The sequence below is a fragment of the Rhipicephalus sanguineus genome, chromosome 5, assembly GCF_013339695.2.
Source record: "Rhipicephalus sanguineus isolate Rsan-2018 chromosome 5, BIME_Rsan_1.4, whole genome shotgun sequence".
NCBI lineage: Eukaryota > Metazoa > Arthropoda > Arachnida > Ixodida > Ixodidae > Rhipicephalus > Rhipicephalus sanguineus.
The window spans coordinates 160,091,244-160,117,936 of record NC_051180.1 but is presented as its reverse complement, the minus strand read 5'-3'; the positions used below and the strand labels follow the sequence as shown (position 1 = coordinate 160,117,936).

At 47.5% G+C, this 26,693-nt stretch overlaps 1 protein-coding gene and 2 non-coding genes across 3 annotated transcripts; 1 reads left to right on the top strand and 2 right to left on the bottom strand.

Annotated features, from left to right (window-relative positions):
- The first annotated feature begins 3,807 nt into the window (after positions 1 to 3,807).
- On the top strand, positions 3,808 to 8,495 carry LOC119394386 (vacuolar protein sorting-associated protein 8 homolog). The gene has a single exon (XM_037661682.2). The coding sequence runs from the start codon at positions 4,336 to 4,338 to the stop codon at positions 8,263 to 8,265; it is 3,930 nt and encodes a 1,309-aa protein (XP_037517610.1). The 5' UTR covers positions 3,808 to 4,335; the 3' UTR covers positions 8,266 to 8,495.
- A 15,424-nt stretch (positions 8,496 to 23,919) lies between these two features.
- Trnat-cgu (transfer RNA threonine (anticodon CGU)) lies at positions 23,920 to 23,991 on the bottom strand. Its single transcript has one exon. It is a non-coding gene; the product is annotated as a tRNA-Thr (tRNA).
- Positions 23,992 to 26,621: 2,630 nt separating this feature from the next.
- On the bottom strand, positions 26,622 to 26,693 carry Trnat-ugu (transfer RNA threonine (anticodon UGU)). The gene has a single exon. It is a non-coding gene; the product is annotated as a tRNA-Thr (tRNA).

Below are 26,693 nucleotides of genomic sequence, written 5' to 3'. Positions count from 1 at the left end.
GGAGGGGGGGGGGGGGGGCTCCGGAAATTTCGACCACCTAGGGCTCTTTAACGTTCACCTAAATATAAGCACACGGGCCTCAAACGTTTTCGCCTCCATCGAAAATGCAGCCGCCGCGGCCAGGATTCGATCCCGCGACCTTCGGGTCAGCAGTCGAGCGCCATAACCACTAGACGACCACCGTGGCGGGGCTCATATGTAGACGACACGATCACGACCACGCTCTGAAACGGATATATTTGCTAAAACTAATGCATTTAAACACAGCTTTTTCCCACAGGCAATTTTCTACTGGAACGCTCTTCCTAAATTCACTTTTAGGGGGCTGATTTTCAAACGGCACTGGAAAAAATTTTGTTTTAGTTGCTTTTTTTGCTTGTTGCCTAGAGCTTATTATATGTTTAGTGATGTAACCCTGTTCGATTGCTAATGGCGTTATTCACAGTTCACTAGTAATCCCGATTTTTACCAATTGTGTTTTCATTTTCTACTCCTGCTTGGGCCTGTTATGACTTGCAGCGTTGTGAAATAAATAAATAAATAAATAAATAAATAAATAAATAAATATAAAGAAATGTCGGCTTCCCTTCCTAGTACAGTTTCCAGAAAGCTCCATTGGTGTTAAGGGGAGCCTATATGTATATACTGACCCGTCGATTCATTTGTTGCACGTAGCGCACTCTTTGGGAACGAATGCATATGCTTGTAGTAAATTTATTACCAGACGTCAAAAGGCGTCACTCATGCGTGCAGGTACAGGAATAACATCCGGCCTGCGTTATCGGAATTCCTATGGGAGGCGTAGATCGTTCCAATCTTGCTAGTAATTGCGTGCAGTATATGCAGAACTGCACGAACACTGCAGGGTAGATAACCACGAGCATAACTCCGGGATGTTGTTCATACACCATACGCCGCGACAAGCGCGGCGCATCGCGATGGTGCGTCACAGAATGGTGAGTGAGTGAGTGAGTGAGTGAGTGAGTGAGTGAGTGAGTGAGTGAGTGAGTGAGTGAGTGAGTGAGTGAGTGAGTGAGTGAGTGAGTGAGTGAGTGAGTGAGTGAGTGAGTGAGTGAGTGAGTGAGTGAGTGAGTGAGTGAGTGAGTGAGTGAGTGAGTAAATAGACAAGATCCGGCTGGTTTGTGGTCCGGGCTAGACCGCATAGGTATAGACAAGCCCGTAGCCGGGGGGGGGGGGGAGCCTCCCCACCCCGAAATATTTATGATACATGGCGTTTTACCGAAAATAAATAGTGAAAATAGGCGTTTTTCTCAAATAGTCAAGGTTGTCAGCAAGTGCCCCCCCCCCCCTCCACCCCGTAAAAAATTCCTGGCTACGGGCCTGGGTAGAGGCCTTGGCCTTCGACCTCCGAGCTGAGCATCGGTATCCGCCTCAGCTTCCGGTGGGCCTCAGGAGAGCTATGTTGGGAGACATATTCCCATAGTCAATGTTTATTTGCATGAAGGATTTTGCTGTTTTGCATAGTTTGCATTAAGTTGTCTGAGTAAACGAGCGAATAGCTACTGGGGAGATGCATACGTATTTTCTTGCTCTACGAGCACGGAGGTACAAATTTAGGTACTTGGCCCGAAAGAGCGCGAACATCGCTATATTATTCCTTTTAACAGTATTTGTTTTGTGTCCCCTTAGCGTATACGCTTATATGGGAGCTGTGTTCATTCTAAAAAGACAGGGCGTGCTAACACGGACACAAGAAAGAAGTCGGGACACCACAAACGCCGACTAACCATATGGTTTCGCTGGTCTTCTTTCTTGTGTGCGTGTTTGCGCGCCCTGTCTCTTTAGAATGAATACTTACCAACTAGCTAGAAAGTATGAAAGTTAACGAAAACAATCTGATGGTTTCTCCAGAGTACTTCCGTGCTGGTTTCTCGGAAACCACATGCCACTCACGTGTCGTCGACCGGTCGGTAGAATTAGAACGTGCTTGGAACGATTGGCACTTTTGATGGGCGGCTGATGGCTCGCGCCCAGACTGAGCGATTGGTCAAGAATGGGGCAGTTTAAAATAAAATAATTAAACAAGGAAGTTTTGTAGTAGTTGTTGTTTTGGGCAAAAGAAATTCGCAACGCAGCCCTCGCTCGTTTCGCTCTTTCCTTCGCTACACTCCGTTCGTGGGCTCGATCACACCGTCTGCCGCTGATGGCATACCAGATATGCACCCTGCTGCATGACGTCACTACGGACGCTGGGGATACAGGAAAGGCCTGCGGAGGAGCACGGACATGTCTTTTCTTCATTTTTTTTTTTTGCGCGTTCACGGCGCGATAATAATAATAAATAATATCTGGGGTTTAACGTCCCAAAACCACGATATGATTATGAGAGACGCCGTAGTGGAGGGCTCCGGAAATTTCGACCACCTGGGGTTCTTTAACGTGCACCTAAAGCTAATAAAGTACACGGGCCTCAAACATTTTCGCCTCCATCGAAAATGCAGCCGCCGCGGCCGGGATTCGATCCCGCGACCTTCGGGTCAGCACGCGTTCACGGCGCGAATCACTGCCGCTTTTGGAATTGTTGATCGTGGCGGTATTCTGAACTCGACACGCCTGTTTACTTAATTGAAATGTTCAAAACAAAATATTGGACGTGGTTTAGGGGCGCTTTGTTATAACTGGATTATAAACAAAAATAATTTTTAAAACCATAAGGCGGGGAGCATTGTGGCTCTTTATATAAACTTCACAAACTTCACAAGATAATAATGAAATAGCCGATCCCACGCAGTGAAAACCGTGAGACCGCGAAGCTGTCGCCCCTCATTAATTTTGGTCTTAAGTCTCGGAAAAGTTTCACTAAGGATTTCCTTGTTGATTTTTTGTTCTTTTAGTTTAGCCACGTGGATCCCGCGTGACCATAGGCGTGCGCACAGGGGGGGGGGGGGGGGGGGGGGGCGCCCCCTAATCATCTAAGAGGGGGGGCGCAAAATCTGCCCCGTACATTGACCCTTCTAGTCACCTAAGAGGAGGGGGGGGAAGCGAAATCTGCCCCATCCTACCTATTGCGTCGTAGTGCAAGGTTATGGCCACGCAGGTATTTGACACAATGGCAGCCGAGGACCTGCATTCTAAGGGCTGCTTGCTTCCCATTTTTACCCCGGAAATTCAGGGACCAAAGGCAGGCCGTTGTGGGAAGCACATCGCTTCGTTTTCATTTTTGCATCCGCTGCGAAGCTTGTGTTTTTTCGAACTCCTTTGGGCGGGAGGGGGGACGTCAGTGCGGTGAGACTTCGCCCCCCCCCCCCTCCTTAATGGGAGCTATAGGCACGCCTATGCGCGCGACGATACGCTCATTCACAGCCGCGCTGGAGCGCCAAGGTAGCGTTCCAACGCTATCGTAGCGCTTATTTCATCCTTTAGCATCGTCACATAATTTTGAGCATCATCATCATTTCGCTTTATTTATTTATTTTTCCCCTCTTTTCTCTGGTCACGTGACCTTATAGACCTTATAGACCTCACAGACGGGCGCCGCCATAATCATATCTGGGCTGCGCTAAATATGCGTGACCCCCCCCCCCCCCCTTTCCACCAAATGCACTGCCGAGGCTGTGACGTCAGCCTTTGTACTCCCGTGCGCAGCCCTGCATCCTGTGAAACTGCTACTACCCTCCTGTGAAGCTCCTCCTCCTACTACTACTACGACTACGACGACGACGACGATGGCGGTGGGAGCCAAATTTTTCTTCATGGTTCCGTCGGTTCCTGAAATCGTGTTTCGTTTTCCCAAGTCTCGTAAAATATTTTGTTCTGCCAAAACGAGCCAATCCAACCCAAGTTCGACACAAACGGGATATTGGCATGGCGGCGAAAACAGCTGTCGTATTCCGTATACAGTGAACTATCCTCGCGTGGCTGACGCTTCTACAGGTGTAAAGTGAGCTTGTGTCTACACAGGTCCTGTGGCGGAGTTGTTGTAGCCTTCATTCGGGATTCTGCGTAGCCGGTGTCATCGCAACGATGTCCAGGCGGCGGCATGCGGGTGTGTACATTTGGCGAAGGAGGTGTGTGGGGCGTTTTCCCGGCCGGCATGCATTCGGCCCGTTTGTAAAGTTGCTCCCACAGCAGTGATGGGATCTTTGCTGATTGGACACGATCGCATTGTGCCTCCTACATTCGGCCGGACACTCAAGAGTTTAAACTAGGCAAGTAGCGTGGTTGATTTTTCGCAAAAGCTCGGGCTTCGTGTGGACGTCAGCGTAACCAGTACTGTTGTGTGTTGTGGCTGTTACTGCGCTCTATCTACGGGACCTGCCTCGATTCCTCCGTACTCCCGTCGATTGTGTAAGTGTTCCTTGCGGCGGCATAAACATGGATGACTCTAGTGACGGCCTCGACGGGCGGCTGCGAAGCGATTCCATCGCTACGGAGGACGCTGCGCTTGCGTTCGATATAGAGGAGCTGGACGACAAGGAATTTGAGTTGCCACCCGTTGAAAACCCACCCACGTTGGAAAGCATATTGAACGAAGTAGATGGAGGCTCTCTGAGTGACGAAGAAGTGCCCAACCAAGCACTCTTCCACGGAAACAGCGATTCAGTCTCACTCGCTAGTGCCGACTCTAGGAGTCTCCCGACAGAAAGAGTTAGCGCCCGTCCGAGCAGCATCTTGCGGCATGTCATCCTGCGCGGAGTGTCCTCCCAGCTGCGATCAGCCGTGGAGCGGGTTGACTCTGGAAAACCCACTGCCATGGCCGTCTCCTCGTTGATAGCTGTGGGTACCTTCCACGGCTTGGTGCTGGTGTTTGATCCCGAACAAGCGTTGAAGTGGTGCTTGGGCAGCATACAGCTGGGCGAGCAGTATGGTTCTGTGTCTGCGATGGGCTTCAACAGCGACTGCAGCCGGCTACTCTGCGGTTATGCCAAGGGTCAGCTCACAATGTGGGACCTGACGAACGGAAAACTACTACGAACAATCACGGACATCCATCCACCGCAGATGGCCATCCTGCATGTCAAGTTTACGGACGACCCAACGCTTGCCATCTGCAGTGACAGCGGTGGCTCCGTGTATGAACTTAACTTCAGGAAAGTGCTCAACACCCGGACGTGCGAGTCGGTGTGCATTTTTTCCGGAAGTCGAGGCGAGGTCTGTGCCATGGAGCCGCTGCACGTGAGCCCCGAGGTGGCGCGGCACCCTGCCCAGGAGGTGTCCCTGCTGGCATTGGCAACTGTCACCAAGGTCATTGTGGTGACCGTGCGCCCGGTGCTGCGTGTACGATTCACCCATTCTCTCAGGGCAGACCCAAACACATTGCCGCTGCTGAGCTGGCAGTTTGTGGTCATCCAGGTGTCGGCTTCGACTCGGATCATCGACCCTGTGCTGGCCTTTGGTCGCCAGGGCACCATATACTTTTTCCAGGTCAACATTCCAAGCTTTGATAAGATGATTTTTGTGCCCTTACAGAAAATACAAGTGCAATACACAGTCCAGAATTTCACTTGGCTGAACTCGCGAACATTGGTGGCATTAGATACGTCGGAGAACCTTCATGTACTTGATGTCAGATCACAGGAAGAACTTGAGGTGTTGGACATGTCGGATGTGCAGATGGTCTACGGTACAAGCCATTTCAAAGGGCACGCTACTGGTGGCAACGTCAGCAAGGCTATGGTGGCTGCAGCCGAGCGGGCATGCTACCATTCAATGGCAGGTTGTGGGGCCCAAGTGCTGCTGCTAGGTCTGACATCGGTTCATGTGCTAAGCCTCCGCACGTGGCTGGAGCGGTTGGAACTCCTGTGCCAGCAGCAGCTGTATGCGGAGGCGCTCCATCTGACGTGCAGCCTTTACCGAGACGAGGCGAAGGCAGTGTGTGGCCTGGTGGGCAAGAAGGTGCGCCGCCAGCGCCAGGTGGCCACTTACGCCCAGCAGCTGCTCGAGGCCCTCGCAGCTGGCCCGTCTGACCGAGTCCAACCCGTAGTGCCCCTCTGTGTCCAGCTTGCTCTGCTGATCAGGGAGCATGCGCCCGATCTATTAGATAAGCTGTACACATTGCTGCCGCTTGAGCTCAAAGGCAAGTTCCTAGACAGCCTTCCTGTGCATGTGCTAGATGGTGAGCTGCATAACCCTAGCCCTGTGCTGGCCAAGGACTTGGTTGGCCAGCTGGCCAGCATGGACCAGTTCGAACTCTTGGAACGTTGCCTCGTGTGCCTGGACGTGGCCTGCCTGGACCTCCACCAGGTGATGACGCTGTGCTGGAAGCAGAGCTTGTATGATGGCATCATCTATGTGCACAACCAAGCCTTGAATGACTTCACCACACCCATTAAGGAACTAATGGCTGTGTTGTGGAAAGCCCTGGAATCTGGCAAGCAGCTCACTGACAGCCAAGTGCTTTTGGGCAACAAGCTGTTGGTTTACATAAGTTGCTGCCTGGCAGGGCGAGGATACCCACATGGGGAACTTGCTGCTGATCAGGCAGCTGTGGTTAAGAAGGATGTGTTTCAGTGCATCACATCCCTGCGGGGATCAGGCACTGATGATCATGGGACATTTCCATATCTCAGGACATTGCTTCAGTTCAGCACCAGAGAATTCCTGAATGTGCTGGCCTTGGCTTTTGAGGAACCGGAGTTTGCCACTGAGGCGGGGCTGGCTCAAAAGCAGCGAATTGTCGATATCCTGCTTCAGATTATGGTTCAGGGTGAAGGATTCCTGCCTACGCAGGTGGGTGCCCTGTTCACCTTCCTGGCCAGGCAGTTGGCACAACCGGACAACAACCTCATCGTTGACAGGCTCCTGTTTGAGCAAGTGCTGGAGCATTTGACACACCCTGGGGATGAGACACAACAAGAGGAACGCCAGCAGGCCCTGCTTGAACTTCTGCAAGCAGGCGGCTTGGCTTCAGTCGACCAAGCACACCTTCTTGATCTCGCCGAGCAGGCCCATTTTTACCAGGTATGCGAGTACTTGTACGAGAAACAGCGGCTGTACCACAAGGTTTTTCTGTGCTACTTAAACGACCCTTCTCGTGAGCTGCAGAGCTTCAACTATGCCATGCGCATTTTCGCCAGCCCCGACGTGAGTGAGCAGGAGAAAGCACTTCTCGAAGACCAGCTCGTTAGGAGCCTCGAGGCCCTCATGAAAGTGGACAGCGGGGCCACTTCACAGCTGATGCTGCAGCACCTTGCCCACCGCGTGGACGATATCATGCGCCATCTGGAGGGCCAGCCGAGGGTGCTCTACCAGTTCTTGAAGGGTGTCTGGAATAGCAGGGAAGCCTCCAGCCTGACTCAGAGTGCCAAAGACACAGATTGCATGGCTGCTGCAGTGCAGGAGCAGTACATTGAGCTCATGTGCCAATTCGAGCCAGATGCTGTGGCCCCATTCCTTGTCTCTGCAGAAGGCTATCGCATTGAGGAGACTCTGGAGATCTGTCGCAGGCACAACGTATTGGATGCCACAGCTTACCTGTTAGAGAAGACTGGTGATGTCCAAGGGGCTTTGAACATACTGCTGCAGTTCCTAGATGCGCAGTTGCAGGCATGTGCCCAGCAGGGCCCCATGCGAGAGCAGCTGCTGCAAGAGGCACGTGTTCGACTTCAGGCTGTAGTGCAGCTGTGCCAGCGCAGCTGTCCCTTTCTGAGCGCGGCCGAACGTGAGGCCCTCTGGTTTCCCGTCCTCGAGAGGGTCATGGCACCCCAGCGTCAGCTACGCTCGGCACTGGGCGCCGACAAGGACTTCCTATCGCTGACCCACCAGCTTCTTGGGAGCATGATGGGCTTTGTGGCATTGCCACACATCCTGCACAAGCTCATGCAGGATCCAGCTTACAACACAGGCAAGTTTGGCGAGGTGCGCCACTTTGTCATGAAGATGCTGGATACACACAATTACGAGAAGGCACTGCTGCGTACCACCAACCGGCTGCTGAGCAGTGACGTGCACATGCACCTACGCCAGCTCAAGGCAGCCGCCAACAGGGCGTACGTGTCGCACACGGCTGCTTGCGTTGCCTGCAATCGAGGCTTCTCCGAGCCAGGTGGTGTCGTCATGTTTCGTTGCAGCCATTGCTACCACAAGGCCTGCCTGGAAGCCCTTGGTCCTGGGGAACAGGCTAGTGAAGTGTGCTGCCAGCGCTGCAGATCACAGCCACTGGGACAACCCTTGCAGTGCCCCACCCAGGCTGCGTCTGGCACATCACAGAGCCTCCCAGATACATTACAGCCAGTGCTGCTGAAAGACAACCTTCGGCTCCACCTTGCACCTGCGCGGCCGCCAGACATCAAGCTGGACATCTGAAGCAGCTCCACATTGCAGGCACTCAGGCAGAGCTCTTGTGTGAAGAGAATGCTGGAGAACATTTACGATGAACTGCTTAACAAATGGACACGGCCTGCTTGGTTTAACCAAGTGAACTGTGCCCAGAGTGCATTAAGTGGAAACATATTAGTATTATTTTAAATGTTAGTGAGTAGCAGAAATAAACAGAACTTGAAGCGGTAAAACCAAAATGGTTCGCCAGTGCTAGATTTGTCTGAGGAACAGAATTTGTTGTACTTAACAGAGAGTGCCACGGACAAGTAACAATGTGGAAACGGGCAGTCACTGTATTCACTACTTTTTGGTCACAAATGGTTTACACATGATTAGAAAAAAGATGGTTGATCCCTCTGTCACAGATGTAGTTGATTGCTTTAGTGCATTGGTATATCAGAGCTGGTGTAATGTCCATTGTTGTTTGGCAGATGTAGCCCCGCCTGATGTGGACGCACTCACGTTGACGCCTAGTGGCAGATCTCCGTACCGACGACAACGCCCATGATCATGATTTAACCCTTGCGGTAGCTGAAGTTGTTAACATATATGTGGACACCGCATATGGTGAATCCCGCGCAAATATGGCATCAACAAGCAAATAATAAACACGGATACTCGGTATGCACTCCTCCAAAGTGTCGTGAAACGCGAAGAGAAACGCTACGCGCATTGTGTCTTCCCTCAAGCCTGGCAGTTGATTCTCACAGTGCGAGCAGCGAACGCGGTGTGCCAGCCAGGCGAGCGTCAGAGAGCTATTTTTCGATATGGATGGATGCTGTGAGCGAAGCTTGGCCTGAAGCCACCACCTCACGGTGTGTTAAACGAAATTACACTTGTATTGGAAACGTGCTGTATGGGACGATTGTAGCAACAGCGCAATTTTTTTTGTTTGTTTTTCAAGCCTTGTGGCACACGTCACCACTCCGTTGTAAAGGGGACGCTCATAGCATCCATCCATTCATCCATGCAAGAGCACTGTGAGAGGAAAGTGTGGAAGATAAAAGGCGCCTTCATGTAGCCTCCGTTATGTGTTTGGCGGTAGCTCAGTGGGCTAAACGCCCGCCAGCCATCACCGCGGACCGAGAGGTCATGGGTTCGACTCCCGTCAACAAAATTTTATTATAGTATTTTTTTCTTTGCCATTTGATGGCGTTTATTTTGCTGACGTATTTCCATGACGGAAATGCATCATGAATATCTTGGTGGACCCCTGCATAAAACACTTTCGTGTTAAAAAAATAATGATAAACTAGGGAAGGATAGTCTAGGCGGCAGTTATAAACTTTCAACATTAAACTATGAATATATGCCAACGCTATATTGGAAGTAACGTCAGCAAACAACAAAGATCTCAAGCAAAAAAACTGGGGCATTTTCCACAGCAGTAGGAGATTACAAGGAACTGGAGAAGGTCATGCTGCAGGAGATAAGGCAAAGAAGGCTGAAGGAAATCCGAAGAAAGAAACTATACAATCGGCAAAATGAGGAAGTAGAGCAAGCTTCTGAAGAGCATATCTATGCGTATAGGAATCGTAGAGAAGCCAGAAGATTGATATGTGAAAATGTACTGCTTAAATGGAACAACCACAGGGACAAGAAAAGGGTGGCAAACAAACTAGCACAAACATTTAATGCACGGAAGGTGCAGAAGATTTGCACAATGGGTAATGGCGTAGTACTTGAAAAGTTCTGGAAACACTTGAGAGCACTAGGATTTTCAGCTGCGAATTTGTAAACATTTGTAAAAACGGGAAATTTTAACATCGAAGGAGGCAAGGTGCTGTGTTGCACAAGCTCTATTACCATACCAGTGAAAGATTCGGTAAGAAAGAAAGTGTAGTCCCAGTAGCATCACACGGAGGTCGACAGTGCCTGGAGTGCCCTTTTTTCTAACCTGCTATGCCTCTCTACTGTAAAATGTCTGCTGAACAGTATTGCATACTAGGCAATTGTGCTTCTCTTTAAGGAGCTTTAGGGCCTCCAATGTTGCCACTGCTTCAAGGAATAGGCCTCGTATCTGGAAATATGGCTGTGCAGCATGGACTATTCAGTACTGCACACCATACATGCAAGTAGCATTGAACATTATTGTGGGTATTACACCACACTCAATGAGTGCACATTTTCTCGTGGCTTGTCTGAGTCTTGCTTGGCTCCCACCATTTTGTCAAAAGTGGTACTTTATTGATTTTTCTGTTACATGATCGGCACTAGGACATGTTTCTGATAGCTTTTTCAGAACCACTGTAATGTGCCTGAACAATATGTCCGTTCAACGAGTAGACACCACGAATAAATGAAACAGTTCCTGAATAGGTCCAGAAAGTACAAAATGAGTTCTGAGTGATCTAACGTTGGCCACAGAAGTTTAGATAATGGTCCAACCATTGTTGAGGCCTGTTTTGTTTTCCCCCTTAATAATGGCTTGCATGCTCCCATGGCAACTCTGCCATGGGGGCGTACAACATGTATGTCCACATGGATGCCACTTACACTGGTAGCACAGTCGTAGCCTTGCAAATCACACATCTGCATGTTTGAACTGTCATGTTCTAGGCGTTGCAGTATAGCCGATGTGGGGTCGTAAGCTGCAGTGTTTTCTTATTCAGCAAAAAACAGTTGCGAAGAATAGTACTTCTTGTCTAAGCCTTCCTGCTCCCTGTCGTGACATATCGCTTTTCCCATCTGGTCAGAATGAGATTTGTCTGTTGTGCAGTGAAACATGATCTCGTATTACTGTGACGACTTTATCTCCAAGAGGAGCTGTTCCCGTACATGCGTTGCTAGCACGCCAATGGATTCATTTTACATTGTTGGATATAGAGATCTTCGTCACTTGTATGTTTGCTTTTAGCCCCAATTTGTGCTGTTTCGGCACTGATTCATACTTGGGAAGCATTTCGTCCATTTTTGAGAAGGCTCCTTCGTCCACCACCGATTTGTCTTCCCACAGCTCATGGAATGCCGGGATCTGTTTTGAAAGAAACATGGTGCTACTAATACAAAGCAGCCTGTGCAATATACCCCTGTCCACCCTCCTTGCTCGGTTTCCTCAGCTAGGATGCTTAATACCGTTAGTTTCATACCCCTCAACATTACTTCGAAACTTTTGCACTGTTCAAAGGACAGAGGTGCTCCTCAGACATTTCATGGCCTTGAAATTTGGTATTCAGTTTCAACAATTGTGGAAACGAAGTGACAAATTCAGATTTCGTTTCTGTAGCATGAACAGGAGGCAGCAGATACAATGCAACTTCTCGATGACAGACGAGTGCACCATCCATGACCGTAAGATTTCGTGGTCATGAATAGCTTTATAAAAGCACTGTTTGGAATGCTATAAATTAGCTCTTCCTTGTCTCCCACCTTGACAATGAACCAGAAGGCTCGTCATTGTTTTGAAAACAAGCACCGCATTAAAAATTCCGTTATATTAAAACGAGTACTACAGCAATTTGAAATAAAAATTATGTGCAAGTTTTATATGCGACAGACTTCTTGCAAAATCTCAGAACTTACTTCCCGAGCATCACTTGTCGATTACACAGTGTTGTAACTTGGGTCACCCTCTCACCCATCTCTCCAGTTTTCACCGATTCCTTCATGTTTTGCAGCTGTGGTTGCTTGTCTCCAGAATGCACGATGTCTTAAGAAAAATCTTCAGCTGGAATATTGCAGAATAGTATCAATAGTAGACTTCGGCATCGGAGAAACAATCACACAGGAGGGGCACCTGTCCTGTGTATGTGTTCCTCCGTGATTGTGTTTTTGATGCCCAAGTATACTATTGATACTAAAGATGCTCCAAGTACACCAACAACAAGTACTACTGTATTACAGAATAACTTGCGGCTGGGCTAGTTGGTAATTCATCTTGGTATACCGCCTTGAGAGCTCGATAGTGCACACCGACAGGCACATAATACTTGTACACGGAGACACTACAAGAGTGGACGACTCCTACTTTCAACACGAGCGCTTGTGTGAAAAAGTCGTGGAGGCGTCTGGTCTCGTGTTGTCTGCATGTTTTGTGCTCTCAGGGCAACTTACCAGAAGACGTGCGATAGTGTGCTTCCTTTCTGACCATGGGAAAAAATTAGGTAGGGTACGCATAGCAAACAAAAAGGTACCAACCGAACATGTGATCACCACATTACAGCATACTCAGGCCTGCAAGCAAAGCTGCTGCGGCAGCTTTGCTTGCAGCAATGTGGCAGTGGAGCCACACAAGCATGCTCAGCCAATGAGCTCTCTTTCAGAGGTTACATGGCTCGAAGAATGGCCTTCTCAGGCTTGCATGGAAGGTCCGTACACTGCAGCACACGTGGATTATCTGGATAAAGGTTATCTGTACACGCAGGAGAAGCACCATTCATGTGTCAGGCCACGCATCTTTTCTTGCTTTGCAGTGCATGTATTATGGGCATTGGTTGAAGAACTGAATTCACAGGATGTGTTCAGTGATGACTTGAGACGTGCTTGTTACGAAGACAGTAGCGCCTGTTGTCCAGGCACTCTCTAAGTGCATCTTAATCGAAAGAGAGGTCGTGTGTGGCCTTCTGTTTTCAATTTTGACCGTGCAGACATGACATAGTTTGCATGCACGATTGCCATAGACCGATCTACATGCCACGTTCGTTCGTATAGCACCCAAATCTGGTGAAAGGCCCTCTAAGCATCGCTGAGGGCACATTCTTACAAATTTCCATTCTTTTAAATGTGAAGCATTTCTCTGTGAACCAAAGGCACTTTGATTCTATGTCTCTGCCTGCTTCCGTCTTGGTGCTCTTGAGGTCATTTCATTAACTTGGTGTATATACCAATACTGGCATGGCACAACATGGCTGTACGATGAACATGAATCACAGGTCATCAGAGGCATAGGCAGGACTGAATTTGGTGGGGGGGATTCATCCTCCCGTATCTGTTATGCTCCAAGAGTTGAGCACCAAGAAAATGATGACGAGGATGAGCACAAAGACAAGCACTAACTCTCTATACCAAGGTTTAATGCGAAAAAACACAAGATATATACATGTTAAGGGTACAGTGAAGGGAAAGCTAAATACTAGAATGTGTCATGATGAACATTAACCGAACTAATCAGAATTGACAGAACCATAAAGAATGGTGCAGAGATTAAGAGAATATGTGAAATTGTGGTGGCCACTGCATGTGCGAACCCGTACCTTCCAAAGAGGTCAATTCTTTTTCCGGATGACAAGCACACGTGTTGCTATGTAACATCAGAAAAACCTTTTTTGTCATGGACATTATTGTTTCAGCACTCCCAAGGATTGTTGTTAAGGCACCTGCCTGTCTGACCAACACAGCCTTCAGGCACCACACGACAGAGGGATCCTGTACGCGATCTCTTTTCACTTAAGTTGTTACAGTCATTTTGGATGCTATTTACCTTTCCCTTCACTGTACCCATATATCCTGTATAAATCCTGTGTCTTTTCGTAATAAACTTTAGTTGAAAGCAGTGGTCTAGCCAGGGGGTTGTTTAAGGGGTTGAGATGCACCCCCCCCCTTGAAACATTGACCTTTTGTATGTGTACTATATGTGAGCACACACATAGAAATGCATGTGGGAACATACAAAGAGGGGGTTGAACACCTCCCCTTTGCCCCCTCTAAAGTGACAAATTCCATTGTGGTGCAATCGTGGTCATTTCATTACCTTGCTATGTATACCAGAATGTGCATCACATGACGTGTGTGTATGAAAATCGTGAATGACAGGTCACGAAATAAATGTAGATGACATGCATGTGAGGCAGTCACGGTCATTTCGTTAAATAGTTTACTATATGTGCATGCATGACATGCGGTAATTAGTGGCATGGACATGAATTGCATGACATTGATGTCATGTGTGGCATAATTTGCAAGCTATCATTGCAGTTATTTCCCTAGCTGCGATATATCAATATGCATGACATTACATGAATGACATGGCATGTACCGTATCCACCCATATGAAACTAGCACTGCTTGTGTAAATTGACTAACTGTTCACTAGCACATGGCTAATGTTGCCTATGTTCTTGCTACTGTTGGCCAGTGGTGTCTAATTGTTGGTTGGCATGTGTGCACTAATTTTGACTTGTGGCAGCTAACTGTTGTCAAGCACTGGATACATGTCAGCTGGTGTCGGATGACATTTTGCGCGGTAACGACCATAGAGTTAATATACTCAGTATATTAACTCTATGATAACGACGATGCATGATGATCATGATGATGTGGTGCCGTTCCCTTTGTAACGGGTCGCCACGTGTATAGCGGCTTGGCAGTAAAATAGATAACGAAAAAAAAAAACTAAAAGAAAACATAAACAAGTCAAGGCTTCGTGCACACCTTGGAGGGGGGGGGGAGGCGTTTGTCACTTCGTGCACTTCTGTAGAGATACGGTTCTCCATCTTTCTAGGCGCCGCTTAGTGCGTTCTACCGCTCCCCTGTTTATCTCCCCACCATCACTCTCGAATCCCAGTGCAACATGCAGTGCTCACTGGGAGGTGCTGCCACCTCCTAGAACTTACAAGAAGCATTTGAAATTTGATAGTGCTGCCTTCTTGCGGAGATAAACACAACTGATTTCTAGCTTCAGCAAGTGGTCTGTGGCAGTGCCCTTTCGTGGTTTCGGTTCCACTGCGTGATTGCAACGGAGGCGCGCGAAATTTGATTTTTATCGTTATCGCCACTCCCTTGCAGGGGCTGCCGAAGTTGATTTCCATCTTTAATGGCACTGCTCTTAGCTTGCTTATCAGCGTCGCCCACAAGGTATTCCCACTCTCCTTGTTTAGTGAGTTTCTTTCGAGTTCTTCGGATGCACGGCAAAGCAGCGATATGTATGTCCGAACACCCTACCGTTTTCAACTCGTCACTTCAAAAGGAGAAGAGACGCATTTCATGTGTGCAGACTAAGCCGCTTTGCATAGACACATGTTTCGGGCAATACCACACAAAGAAATACTATTGAACATTTTTCATTTCTGACTGATGTTTACACAAAAATGCTGCTCCTGGTGTTTTTTTTAACAATGTCTTCAATCCACAATAAAGTAATTTGACCATCTGGTAAAGTTTTAAAAAAATAATAAAATTCGACCCTCTAAAAGTTAAGGGTGGGGCGGGGGGGGGGGCTATACCCTATATATTTATTCAGTATATAGGACCTGCCCCGTCATTGTTTTATATGACCGCACAGGTTTTTGGCGATAATGGCGGCATTCCAGGAATGGCAGGCTGTTGCGTGGAGCATGTGTCATTGCTTCGCTTCGGACTCCTACAGTACGTGGGGGGGGGGGGGGCACTGCAGTGACACTTTGCCCACCCTAATGGAAAACCCTGCACGCAATTATGCATCTGAGGACAAGGCCAGTTACCTCGCTAGCTGAGGATGCAGATGTGTCGCTTGCAATGCCATTCAGAGCAACGGGCCAGAAAGATCGGAGGCTCTGCGTCCTCAGTTGGTTCGTCATTTCATGGGTGAGGAACTGACCTTATGGTTACAGGCTGTAACTGACAAAGGAGGAGGTTTAGTTGTACTACTGAAAATAAAATGCCTTCATGTAAGAAGGCCTCAGTTGCAATTGGCAAGAAGTCGACCGTGCAGACCTGACAGAGCTAAGGTGGTCATCCGGCTTCTCATACGATCACATCTTTAGTGGCTTGAAAAAGAAGTGAGGGCATGCAAGGGTGAGAGACTGAGCCTCAGAATTGGCAGTAATAAAATAACAGTAAATTACTTCTTGCTGCAACGTGTAATGTAATGAATTACTTCAAGCGAGTAACTTCGAGAAAATGCCTCGATCACTACATTCCCAATTACTTCTGACTAAAATGTAGAATGTCCACTTCCTTTGTGGCATTAAAAAATTGACGAAGATAGGAAAAGAAAAATCAAAGACATGCCAATATGATTGCAAAACCTCTAGCGTGGGAAGCCTGTTGTGGTAGGTTGTCACGTAAGGAGTCGTGCTGCTAAGCTCGAAGGTGCAGGTTCGATTCCCGGCCATCGTGCAGACGCATTTCGATGGGAGCCAAATGCAAACAACGCCTGTGTGTTTAGATTAGGTGCACAAAACCCCAGCTGTTTGAAATTATACCGGAGCCCTCCACTATGGCGTGCCTCATAATCATGTCTTGATGCCTCATCAAACACGAAAATTGACTGTCGGCATCCAGGGGCGTCGGGGACAAGTGATGCAAAAGATCATCACGTGCTGACGTCACCATCGCACGTCACAGATCACCAAAATTTGTGACATCACGTCACATGATGACGTCATTCCATGACATCGTACATTGGTCAAAGGTGGGCTGATCACGGAGGCAGTGCGAAACCATATATTAGGTCCAGAATTATTTCGGTGGGGGGCGGGGCAGGAACAAATATACCAGAGCCATATATACCCTTCGGGAGAGTTTGGCGATTCTTTCCTCTCGCCGCTCTCCGGGTCCCGCGCCAGCGCCGCCCTCTTCTCGTGACGTAAACCCTCTCTCCTCGTCGTCGGCGGCGGCGGGTGGCAGCGCAGCGTGGAGTCTGGCGGAGCCGCGACGGCGCGCCGCATTTACACGATTGCTGAGGAGCGCGCGTAGGTTGCGAAGCGCTTGTGCGAAGCCGCGTATGGTATCGCGCGCGTATTCATGGCGACTGCTCCTCGCATTCATGCGTGAATTTGTTGCGTGCGATGGGCTGTTGTTGCGCCGTTGGCTGCTCAAACAGCAGCGCGTAGGGTTTGCGCCTTTTTAAGCTTCCCAAGGAAAAGATGCGACGAGGCCTTTGGATTAGAAACATCAGGTGCATAATGGACCCCGACCGACTGCTCCGTGTTATGCGAGATACGTACTTGAATATTTCGCTTGAATATTGCTGGTAATGTGAACAGCGCACCAAAAGGGACACTAAAGAGCAAAACGATTTTTCTCGCATTAGTAAAGTAGTCTTCCACGATACCAAAAACACCACGCTTGCTGCGAGAAGACGCTTAATAAGCGAGAAGATGCGCAAAAAGAAAATACAGGTGGCGACGCCACCTTGGAATTCCCGCACAATTTGCCGTGACGTCACATATTTTTGATGGCGCCTGCTTGGGCCTACGTAGTTCCTAATCGGTTAAATCGAAGTACATTAATTGTCCTCTGAGGGGGCCAGAGACATGACATAACGAGTTTGTGGAAATTTTGTCGAGCCAGTGGCGCCAAAATACGTTAAATGCTCTTTGAAATATTTTACGTCATGAATTACAAAGCTCGGCGCGAAATTTAAAAATGAAGCTTTGAACTTGGTTTTCTCCTCTAATAATAAACCTATGGTGGTGAAATAAACTACGAGTTCTCCGAGCACACTTTATCAATCTAAACCAATTCATTGTTTCTCTTTAGTGTCCCTTTAACACAAACTTATTATTCGTTGTGCAACGGGGCGCTATCAGGCGCACAAACTTTAAAAATAATTTTGTCACGCAGAAAAAAGGAGTTTTATGGTTTGCGTTTCGAACGCTTGGGCAGATTGAAATTTTGCAGCGATCACGCTATAAATGTCAATCCTGATGTGCTGCGTTTACGTAATTTATCGCGCGTTCTGAAAACGAGCTTGGGATGTTACCGTGATGTTGTGAGGGGAAGATTTATATCGAAGGTTCGTGCCGCCGCGCATCAGCTGCGGCATGGCTGCGGCGGTTATCTGGCATGTGTTGCACGTTATGTGGTTTGCGTTTCTGTGACTGTCAGCCTATGGTGTCATTTACCGCTGTGTTGCCGCTTGTGCACATGCTACCAATTTCAGGCTTAAATCGCGTATGTAAATTAATCCGCGCCTCTGTGCTAAGCGAAAGTACAGAGGCGCGGATTGTGGAATTTCGGCATCTAAGCCAATGGTATTGTTATATTTTTACCTCTCTTTATCATCTTCATGATATGTAATATACGTTATAAAGTACTAACAAAAGGAGCTGAAAACCATGTGCTACGAATACACTACCTCTTTTTTTTATGCAGTAAATTCAGTCGGTTTGTACTGCCCCAATAGCAAAATAATGCAATGGTGGGACTAAACTTAAAAAAAAAAATTTCTTCGATTAAACTTTCAGTGGACGAAGGTGTTATGATTCCGTATGCGCTTTTCTGCTTATTTTTTCTTGGACCACCTTAGTGTGCTACAGACGTCTGAACATAGGCCAATGTAGCGTTTTTTCCAAGTTTAGGGTTTTATTTTAGAGCCTGTGCGCCCCACACAGGCAAAACAAAAACTTTAGGAGATAGTACGTGTTATGGAGAGTTCTATAAAAATAATTGATGTATTTCGTCTACAATCGTCTTTTGGAAAAAATTCCCGAAAACGCAGCAATTTACTCAATTTTACCTACGCGCCAAGGAGTGAAAAATATAAAGCTACTCTAAGCAACTGTCCTATAATGAAAGCGCGATGCTCTAAAAACACAAAAAAAGCAAGTTTCGAATGAATGCGTGAAACGGTCCATTTATAGCGAATTTTTCTTTCGTACGTGGTTTTCCGCCATATCGAGAAGTTCAAATGGCGCTCACGTGCCCGAAAAATTTTTGCCGCTCAAAATATTTTGGGGAAATACTGTTTTGTCGAGCGCCCCGACTGGGACAGTTGGCGTGGAATGACCCATATATACACGCACACATACAAGCGCACGCACGAACATACATAAGGTATGGTTGAACACCCCCCCCCCCCCCCAACCGAAAAAAATTTCTGGCTACGCCCCTGAGCTCAATTACTTGTTCTAATGTACAATCACGACTGAAAAAAGTCGTGTTGAGCAAGTAAATATTTTTCCAATCCAGTTGAGCAAGTAAACATTTTTTTTTGCGCATATATTACAATTATAATACATAAGAAAATGGGAATAAATACCGAAAACCCGGAAATTTTAGCTTTAGTTCTAGAAGAAAACAATTGTGTCTATACATATGTGGATGCTGGGGAACACCAGTTTACACTGGGTCCATCATCCTTCTTTGCTTGCCGACGGCTCCGTTTCAACGCATTAATCATATCACCGTAACAACTTACCATGATCAACACCTTCATCATCAGTTCACCGCGTTCATCAGCATCAATCATCATAATTTCACGTGGCTGCTTGCTAACGGCTCCGAACAACATTTTTATCATCATTGTTCATTATTTCCATCATCAACGCGTTGATCCTCATGTTCAACGCGTCATCACCAGCATTATCACCATTCAAGGCCCATTTGCTTGCCCACAGCTCTACTTCAACGTGTTCGACATCACCTTTATCCTCTTTGGTCATCATTACCAATGCGTTCATGGTTACATTCAAACTGAATGCTTTCATCGTCAGCAGTAGCGTTGTTCATGAGGCTTTTGCTTGCTGATGGGTCTGCTTCAACGCGCTGATTTTCGGTTCTCTCCAAATCGAAACATTCGCTTCCGCTAGTCAGCTCGAAAATTATGGTTTGTATGTCTTCATCACGTAATCCACGTCCTGAATGAAGCAAATAAATTCTAGACATGACTTCTAAAAGGTGTATTTAGCTATATTACAGATAACGCTTTGTGCAGAGCCGCATGGCAACGAAGCGGGTCTAATATACCATGCAGCATTCTATTCCTTATTCCTTGCACGAACTCGGTATGTCTGGCGCCCACAAACGTGGACGCCCGCAGCGACAATTCAACTTCCAAAACTTTGGTCGCTCACAGTGCAACGAAACTCACACAACGATAAGATAAACCCTTCCTTTTCTCGAATAAAGTCGAATAATTTAAAAACTCTTAAGAATTCAGTGTGAACTTGTCAAAAAATGTAGGCACACACCTCCACCGGCTACTTGAGATGAACGCCATTGTTCTGTGCGCACTTACCGCTGTTTGTTCACAGAAGTTTACACATATAGATGTTTTTATGAAATGTTGAAGTAATGCCAAGATTTCATAAGGCAATGCGTTGGCTAGCCTGATCGCACTACACTGATATGTTTGTCCACATATGTATACACGCTGAGATACAAAGGGTTAACTGACAATCCTCATTATTAGGAAAGAAAATGAAGTTAAAAATTTCATTACTTGAATTTCGCGCCAAAACCCTTCATTGTGACGTCACGGATCCCATTCACAACCGGTCTGTAGGCAAGCAAGCGCCATCAGAACGGCCGTGATTTTTTGCGCTACTGCCGCGTAGGCTCGGAACCAGTCGGAACTTCATAATATTTTCACGATCAATATTTAACTCCTTTAAAGCAGAGCGGAGTCAACTTTTATACCGGTAGGCCTCAGCTAGAGCGTTGTGTTGCCCTAGCAGACGGTGTTGATACCGATGACGTCACGGCAAGTCCGTGCTGAAACTGGAGGCGGCGTCGCGGCGTCACTAGAGCGTTTTAGTGGTCCGGGCGTGAACTACGCATGCGCGCGGCCGGAGAAATTGGGGGACCCTTAAGGGGTATTCAGACGGGGGAGAAGTGCTCGGGGGAGACGGGGGGGGATGGCGGATCACGTGACCGCGACGTCACGGATTAGCGAGTGGGCGTGACCCCCCCCCCCCCGCGCCTCCTCGGAGGAGACGGGGACGTTTTCCCCGAAAGGTCAAACAATCCCCCGGCGGTGGGGGATATGGCGGAATAGACCTCTACCAGCCTACGTCACTCACTCCCCGTGACGTCAGGTCACGTGACCTCTCGGCGCAGGTGCAACCGCGGGTGGTTGGCAAAACATTCCCGCTGCCGGCTCAGCGTGGTACAGTCGTACGGTGTTTGGCGCACGTTTTTTTTTTCTTTGGGACCTTTTTCTGAATCTTTCGGTTCCAAGGTTATTTGTGGTATGTGTCAAAGAACATATAAATGTGTCGTGGACTGCGTGACGAAAAATTTGCCACGCTGCTGGCTGTTTAACTTGGAGAAGTGAACCCACGTGGTGGTGGTCTGTGCGAGGAACAGCGGCATCGTCTTCGAAAATGTGCCGCGTTTACTGTGGCGTGTAGTGTGCGTTGAAAGGCAGCGACGATATCGGTTCACATTTGCGGACGTTGAAACTGACAATATTGTGTGTGGTGTGTAGTGTGTGAATAACGATGCATCTTGTTTGCGAAAACATCGGCACGCGTTGTTTCTAACAGGGCAATTTGCAGTGACCGGTTGTCGACGGAACATCAGGATTGGACATTTTATTTGACGCGATGATCTGCGAGTGCGTACATCTCAGTGTTTGTGCTGGGTGCACAAAACAACAAACAAAAAAAGTGCATGATGTCCGGGCTGAAAGGTGAGACTACGCATGAGCTACCAGCGTGTTTTAGCATTGCGGAACATGCACGTATGGTTTACCACGGCGAATATCCAGAACCATACGCGTATCGCCTTTTATTGGAGATATACGTCATAATGGAAGCAGTGGAGATTCTTGTTTGTCATATTCTAGTTAGCTTATCGTCACGGCTCGATATTTATGAAGTGACATAAATATAGCTGGATGGTCGTCAGCAGCTCGTCAAACGGGTGGTGCAAGCCACCAGAGTAGTCTAGTAACACTGGTCTCCCCCTCCGTTTGCCTCGTCCGTGTGATTCGGGGGCATATGTGGAGACTTCTCCTCGCGAGTTGACGTCACTAGGCTCCGCCTTTACCCCCCGAGCATTTCTCCCCCGTCTGAATACCCCATTAAGCTTCGCCTTTAAGAGTTGAACGCGATAGCGAAATCCGGCCCCTAGTGCGCACTTCAACCACTAAGTGCATACTTATTAATGCGTATTGTTACACACACACACACGCACACAGACACACACACGCGCGCGCGAATGGTACATGTTCTGCCCCCTCTTGAAGCGAGCGGCCATGTGCTGTGTGTGTTTGCCTTTGAAGTGCCGCCAAAGGAGCGTTTTTTCCCGCCGAAGGAGCATCCTTTCCCCAAATATGTCCCGACTGGAGGGCCCATTCTTATCTTCGAACCCCTTCCTTTGTTACCCAGTTTAACGGGCGACACGTGTGACCATCACAGTGCAGCTCGGCGTCGTCTTTGTCGGCTCATGGAGAGTGAGAAAACGCCGCCGACGAAAGAAGAAACGCAAGCGGCAGTCTCGCCCCACCAGCCCAACCAGCAGCACCGCTTTTTTAAGGGGACCGAGTGCTTGTGAATGTCTTAAATGAAATGTATCTCTATTCCTGCTAATTAAAGTTAGTTTTGTTTAAATGTTCACCAGTGTTCGACCGTTAACTGGCTGGATAGCGGACGCTTTGACCCGTCAAATGCGAGCTGCGAGACCAGCATAGTACAGGTTTTCGATCTAAAGCAAGAGTCGCATGGCCTCCAAGATATACGCTGCGCGTTCGCCATCTCGGAGGCCATAAAGAGTCTCACAATGCCTCACAGATGGCAGCACATTATGTAGAGATTGCTGTTTGATTGAACATGAAATAAACGTTTTATTCCGTCTCTCTGTTTGCTTGATCAACGCCTCCGCAAGCCGGCGGTGGCTTGATATGTTTTCCGCTAGATGGACATAGTTGTCCATTTTTGTTTGAAAGTTCGTGTGTGTTTTTAGAGGCGATGGCTGCACTATCCCGGCCTTTTTCGACGTAGTTTGATGGCCTCCCAAATGCGCCTACAAATCGCAGAATGGGCTCGTTTTCGTCGTGACACCTGCCGAACAAAATGCGTTAGGAGACTCGTTCAACAACGTAGCTTTGTGGTAGGACACCTTCCACGCGATCCTCAATGGGACCGAAGATTAAATTTTATTTGCTTCTTTCTCGATTTTTCGGTCACGGACGATTTTTCGCTGCACCACCTCGAATCTATCAAGTGGCCGTCGTGCGCTCTTTATAGTTCCGAACTGATACTTTTATTTTGCTTAAGATTCAAGTCCTTAAGCTTCGACGTCAAAATATTCGTGTCGATTCGGCACCGTTTTCGAGATCCATACTCAAATAATCGATGCTGTAGGCTTCTGGAATCTCGGATGACATAGATTACGCGTTTGTTAGTTGTTTTTTACATGCTATCTGGTATTACGTCGCTACGCCTTTGTGATAGCGGAATACCGGACAGACTAAAAAACGCTACCACATTTTCTCTCTGAGCCTTTCCTGGCTTGCCAGTCGTGGTCTCGTGGCAAAACTGCCGTTTTTGGTGCTGCAGAGAATAATTTAAGAATGCAGGTGAAATCTCATCTTCTCTTTAGTATCACTCTACGGAGACCTGAAACTGGCCACCGCATGGGACAGCTTTAGCGACGCCATGGTGACGTCACACTAGCATCATATGCAGTTGCGTTGCGGTTGTGCCAAATGTAAGAGACGCATTAATTTGCCGGCCGGTGTCTTGCGAAATCTTATGACACAAGGGGCACTGTCGATCCCGATCGAGATCTAATTTCTCGATCGTGATTGACTTCTTGCCTTGGCCATTCGCAAAGGAGCCAGTTGCTATTGAGAAAGTTGATCGCTATTAGACGATAGCGATGGAAAGCGTCAAGTTGACAAAAGATGTTATTATACGCCAATGCGTGATCACATATTGCAGCTAATTACAGACGACGCGCGGCCAGTACAAAAATAATGCCACGTGATTTAACATGCCCGATCAATGGAAAATAATAAAAGAAAAAAGTGTAAAGAGTAAAAAAAAAATTACTTGCCGCCAGTGAGGTTTGAACTCACGACCGCTGGTTTACGAGACCAGCGCTCTACCACTGAGCTATAGCGGCGACGAGGGACAGGCGCTGTTGTTTGGAATTTTGCAGTAGTGTCCAAACTGCTCGCTGCGTGGCGCACTGGTCGCGTTTCCGTCGTTGTTTTTTACTTGAAGTTAGACATTACAAAAGCAAAAAAAAAAGGAGAAGAATGGTGACTATAGAAAGAAAAGCATACAGTATGAGCGTGCGATAATGGAGTACTGACCTAAAATTTTTACCCTGTGTTTAGGTTTTTTTTTTTTGCTGGACAACTGCCGGCCCGGTAGTTACGCTGGTAACGCTGGTTACGCCGTCGAGTATCGTCTTACGGAGGGCGCCACAAATAAATAATAACGCACTCTCTTAATACATCCAGTTCAAAAAGCGCGCCGATTGTAGCGCCGGCTCTGGACATGCAAACGGAGATTCGTTACGTCATTCAAACATGTTATAACGGTCAGACCTTTTCACGGGAGAGAATAAACACCTCCATACTGGGCTGGGGTGCAGGAGTACAAAGGCTGACGTCACTGCCTCGGCAGTGCATTTTTTGGGGGTCACGCGTATTTACCCCAGCCTGCAGAGGGGTTATGGCGACGCCCACGCACTCGGGAAGCCTTGTGCGAAAAGGTCAGCAACTGGTTGCCGCGCGCGAGCTCGACACAAGGACGAAAAAAGGCGCGAAGAAAAAGCGCACACGTGCGTCTGCGTTTACGCCTTCTTCGTGACTTCATTTGTCCTTGTGACAAGTCGAGTTCGCGCGCTGCAACAAGTCGCTTCTAATGTTGCACCAACCAGCCCCACTTTGCGGCTCTCGTCGACCACATGCACCCCTGACGCGTGCACAAGCATGCATGACGTTTTATGGCCTTCATTCGCTTTCGAGATGACATCACGAGTCTGCCTTTTTTTTTTCTTTTTACATGCCGCATTGCTCTTGGAGCGCGTGTCCGAGCGGTCTCATTAAAATGTGCCAGCAATTAATCGTGCATCATCGCGCTAGTTGGCAGTCGTTGATAACATGTCCTAGCGCAAAAGTTTATTCTTTACGAGGGACAAATGAAACCGACATGTGCCTCGCGATTGTGCGTGTCGCCATCGTTTGTCTCTCGTCCAAATTTTGCGCCTAGACGTGAATACAATAGGAATTGAGGCCGTTGTTACGCAGTGGACAACTACTTCCATCAGCAAAAAAAGAAAAAAAAAAAAGCCGGGACAATTTTTGTAATAGCACTCGGAGGCATAGCCATGCAGGGAGGGTTTGGAGCATGGTTTGGAGGGTTAACAACCCGTCCCGAAAGTTTTCCATTCTATCTCTATACATATACTCACAAAAACGCACGCTCAACCATCCATAAAGTCCCGCCCCCAACCCGAAATAAATTTCTGGCTACGCTCTGCTAGAGCGGCGTTATACGCAGCCAAAATAAAATAAGGCAAGATTATTCGCCTTTTTATTCTGTATATATAGTACAGTACAGTATATGTAGCTTTGCCTCTGAATGCCTATCGCCTGCGGCAAAATGTAGGTTTCTGCGTCGACTAAGAAAACAAAGCAATAAACAAATGAGCTTAGAATAACAGAGAGCTGAGCTAGTTAGTAAGCATTCATTCTAAAAAGACAGGGCGTGCAAACACGGACACAAGAAAGAAGAAGTCAGGACACCACAAACGTTTGTGGTGTCCTGACTTCTTTCTTGTGTCCGTGTTTGCACGCCCTGTCTTTTTAGAATAAACAAATGAGCTCAATGGTAAACCGCTATTCTGCGAAACCACGCGGTCATGATCTCTGTCCACCATGCGAAGCTGTATAAGGCTATAGGCAAAACCGAAATTCGTTCGTCCTATGCATTTAAAAACTCCTAGCGTGTACATGCCAGAGAAATGGGGCAAGCCCCATTAATCACGACTTGTCCAATAAATATGGTGAAGCGAACACACGGGCGGCAAACGCCGATTAAGATTTCTGTACAGACGTAAGCAGCAATTGAAGGGGACTTAAACGAACCGTCGGGATTAAACCAGAGATAAACACCGGGAACGCACGTTTCAGCTTGGTACGGAGTGCTTGTATCATTACTTGTTGACGTGCTAAGTCACTAAAAAAATACACCTGACGAGCACTTGCACATTAAATTTCAATTGTATAGGACGAAGGCTGCTTATTCGACTATAGTTATTTGGATAGTGTTACGGTTGTTAATGCTGTCTGCGCATGTCCGCTAACATAATGTATGGAAATGTATTAAAGAGCTCCAGAAAGCTCTTTTCGTGAATTTCTGTTTATTTTGGTACGCATTTTGTATTATATTACTGTAATTTTCCGTAGGCATTCCGCAACTGTCTGATGTGCTACGCACTTTTTAAAATTTCTGTTTGTCACGTATTACTACACAATGCGAAATATGTTGTCATTTGTATTTGTTTTTTTTTCTCTTTTTATCACTCACTGTATATCAGACAATTGTCGCGATTGTGTTTTTTGTTCATCTGTTATTAATTATTGTTCCGAATTTATTGGAATATCTCCCCCTATGTAATACCCTCTGTGAGGGCCTTTAGGGGTATTTTGAATAAAAATAAAATATTTGCAGGCTTTCTTTATTGAGCTAGATAATAATATTTAAAAAGTAAAACAACTCTAAACGTTAAAAAAAATATTGAGCCGCCAGTGAGGATCGAACTCACGACCGCTGGTTTACAAGACCAGCGCTCTGCCACTGAGCTATAGCGGC

What these genes read in the sequence shown, in the direction of transcription:
- LOC119394386 (XM_037661682.2), top strand. Translation starts at nt 4,336, where the DNA reads ATGGATGACTCTAGTGACGGCCTCGACGGGCGGCTGCGAAGCGATTCC.